The 1,247-nt window shown below is 70.6% G+C and overlaps 1 protein-coding gene across 1 annotated transcript; it reads left to right on the top strand.

Annotated features, from left to right (window-relative positions):
- Nucleotides 1-31: 31 nt before the first annotated feature.
- MNEG_11544 (Cell wall integrity protein scw1) lies at nt 32-994 on the top strand (the record flags this gene model as incomplete). Its single annotated transcript, XM_014039985.1, has 3 exons — nt 32-127; nt 469-576; nt 836-994. The coding sequence occupies 3 exons, from the start codon at nt 32-34 to the stop codon at nt 992-994; spliced, it is 363 nt and encodes a 120-aa protein (XP_013895439.1).
- Nucleotides 995-1,247: the final 253 nt, after the last annotated feature.

Genomic DNA, 1,247 nt, shown 5'->3' with positions numbered 1-1,247 from the left:
CCGCGGCGGCGAGCGCGGCCCGCCGCGCAGCATGCACGACAACCCGCCGTGCAGCACCCTTTTCATCGGCAACCTGGGGCCGGGCGTGACAGAGGCGGAGCTGCGGCGCGTGTTCTCAGTGCAGCCGGTGAGAAGGGGGTTATCTGTGATCTTGGGGCCCGGGCTGCTGCAGGCAGTTGAGAGCCGGGCACAGCACCGGGACGTGGCAATGGATGCGCGGAGCAGGACGCCACACCTGACAGGGGCCGCACCGGCGACTGGTGTCCGGCGCGGCATCTCTTTGCCGCCCGAGCGCGCGCATCCTGCGTCCTCGTCCACCTGCAAACAAGCTGGTGCCCTGTTGGCGGCCCTTCGTCGTTGTAATGCCAACGTCGGCATGTACAGGGGCACCGTCCCTTTCCGCAAGACGCCTGCGCGTGGCTGCAACTGGCCGCCGCCACCACCCACGTTCTCGGCCCCGGCCCGCAGGGCTACGTCCAGCTGCGGTTCTCCCTCAACCAGCGGGGCGTCACCTGCTTTGTCGAGTTTGATTCGGTGGAGAACGCTGTCCTCACCCACACGCAGCTGCAGGGCCAGGTGGGGCGGCCCGCAGCCTGCAGCCTGCTCGCGGCCCGCCCGCAGCGCACGCTCGCTTGGGGCCGGTGCAACCGCCGCTAACAGCCCGCCGCCCCTCGTATCAGGGAGCGGGGCCCTCCTCCCGCATCGCATGCGCGTTTCGTGTTGATGACTTCCTAGTTGAGGGCGTGTGGTTGCTTGCTAGGCGTGGCACAATCCGCCGTTCGTCTTAACGTCTCCCCGGTATGTGGCCCCCGCCCCCATCCCCTGCCTGGCCCAGGTGCTGGAGACTAATGACAGGGGGGCTATGCGCATCCAATTCAGCAAGTCCCCGCTCAACCGCAAGCGCGACGCGGGCGGCAACCCGGCGGGCGGCGGCCTGGAATACGGGGCGCAGGCGCCGTCGGCGCCGCTGCAACTGCCAATTATCAAGCTGTGAGGCCGCCGGCGGGAGGGGCACGGCTGTCGACCGCTTGCTAGCGGCGGTAGCGGGGCGGCGGCGGCGCCGGCGCCGGCGCCAGCGCGCTTGGATGCGTGGTTGCCCGTGCGGGCTGCTGCTGAATGTGCCGGTGGGCATCACAGCGGGGGCCGCGGCGCGGGGCGTGCGCGGCGCGGGACTGAGGCAGACAGCCGAGTGCACGCGCTTGGAGTCGCAGGGTTGCGCGTGGCGGGACCGCGGTGGGCGTGTGCTG

The sequence above is a fragment of the Monoraphidium neglectum genome (genome assembly GCF_000611645.1).
Source record: "Monoraphidium neglectum strain SAG 48.87 unplaced genomic scaffold scaffold02794, whole genome shotgun sequence".
Taxonomy (NCBI): domain Eukaryota; kingdom Viridiplantae; phylum Chlorophyta; class Chlorophyceae; order Sphaeropleales; family Selenastraceae; genus Monoraphidium; species Monoraphidium neglectum.
This window is presented reverse-complemented; position numbering and strand designations above follow the sequence as displayed.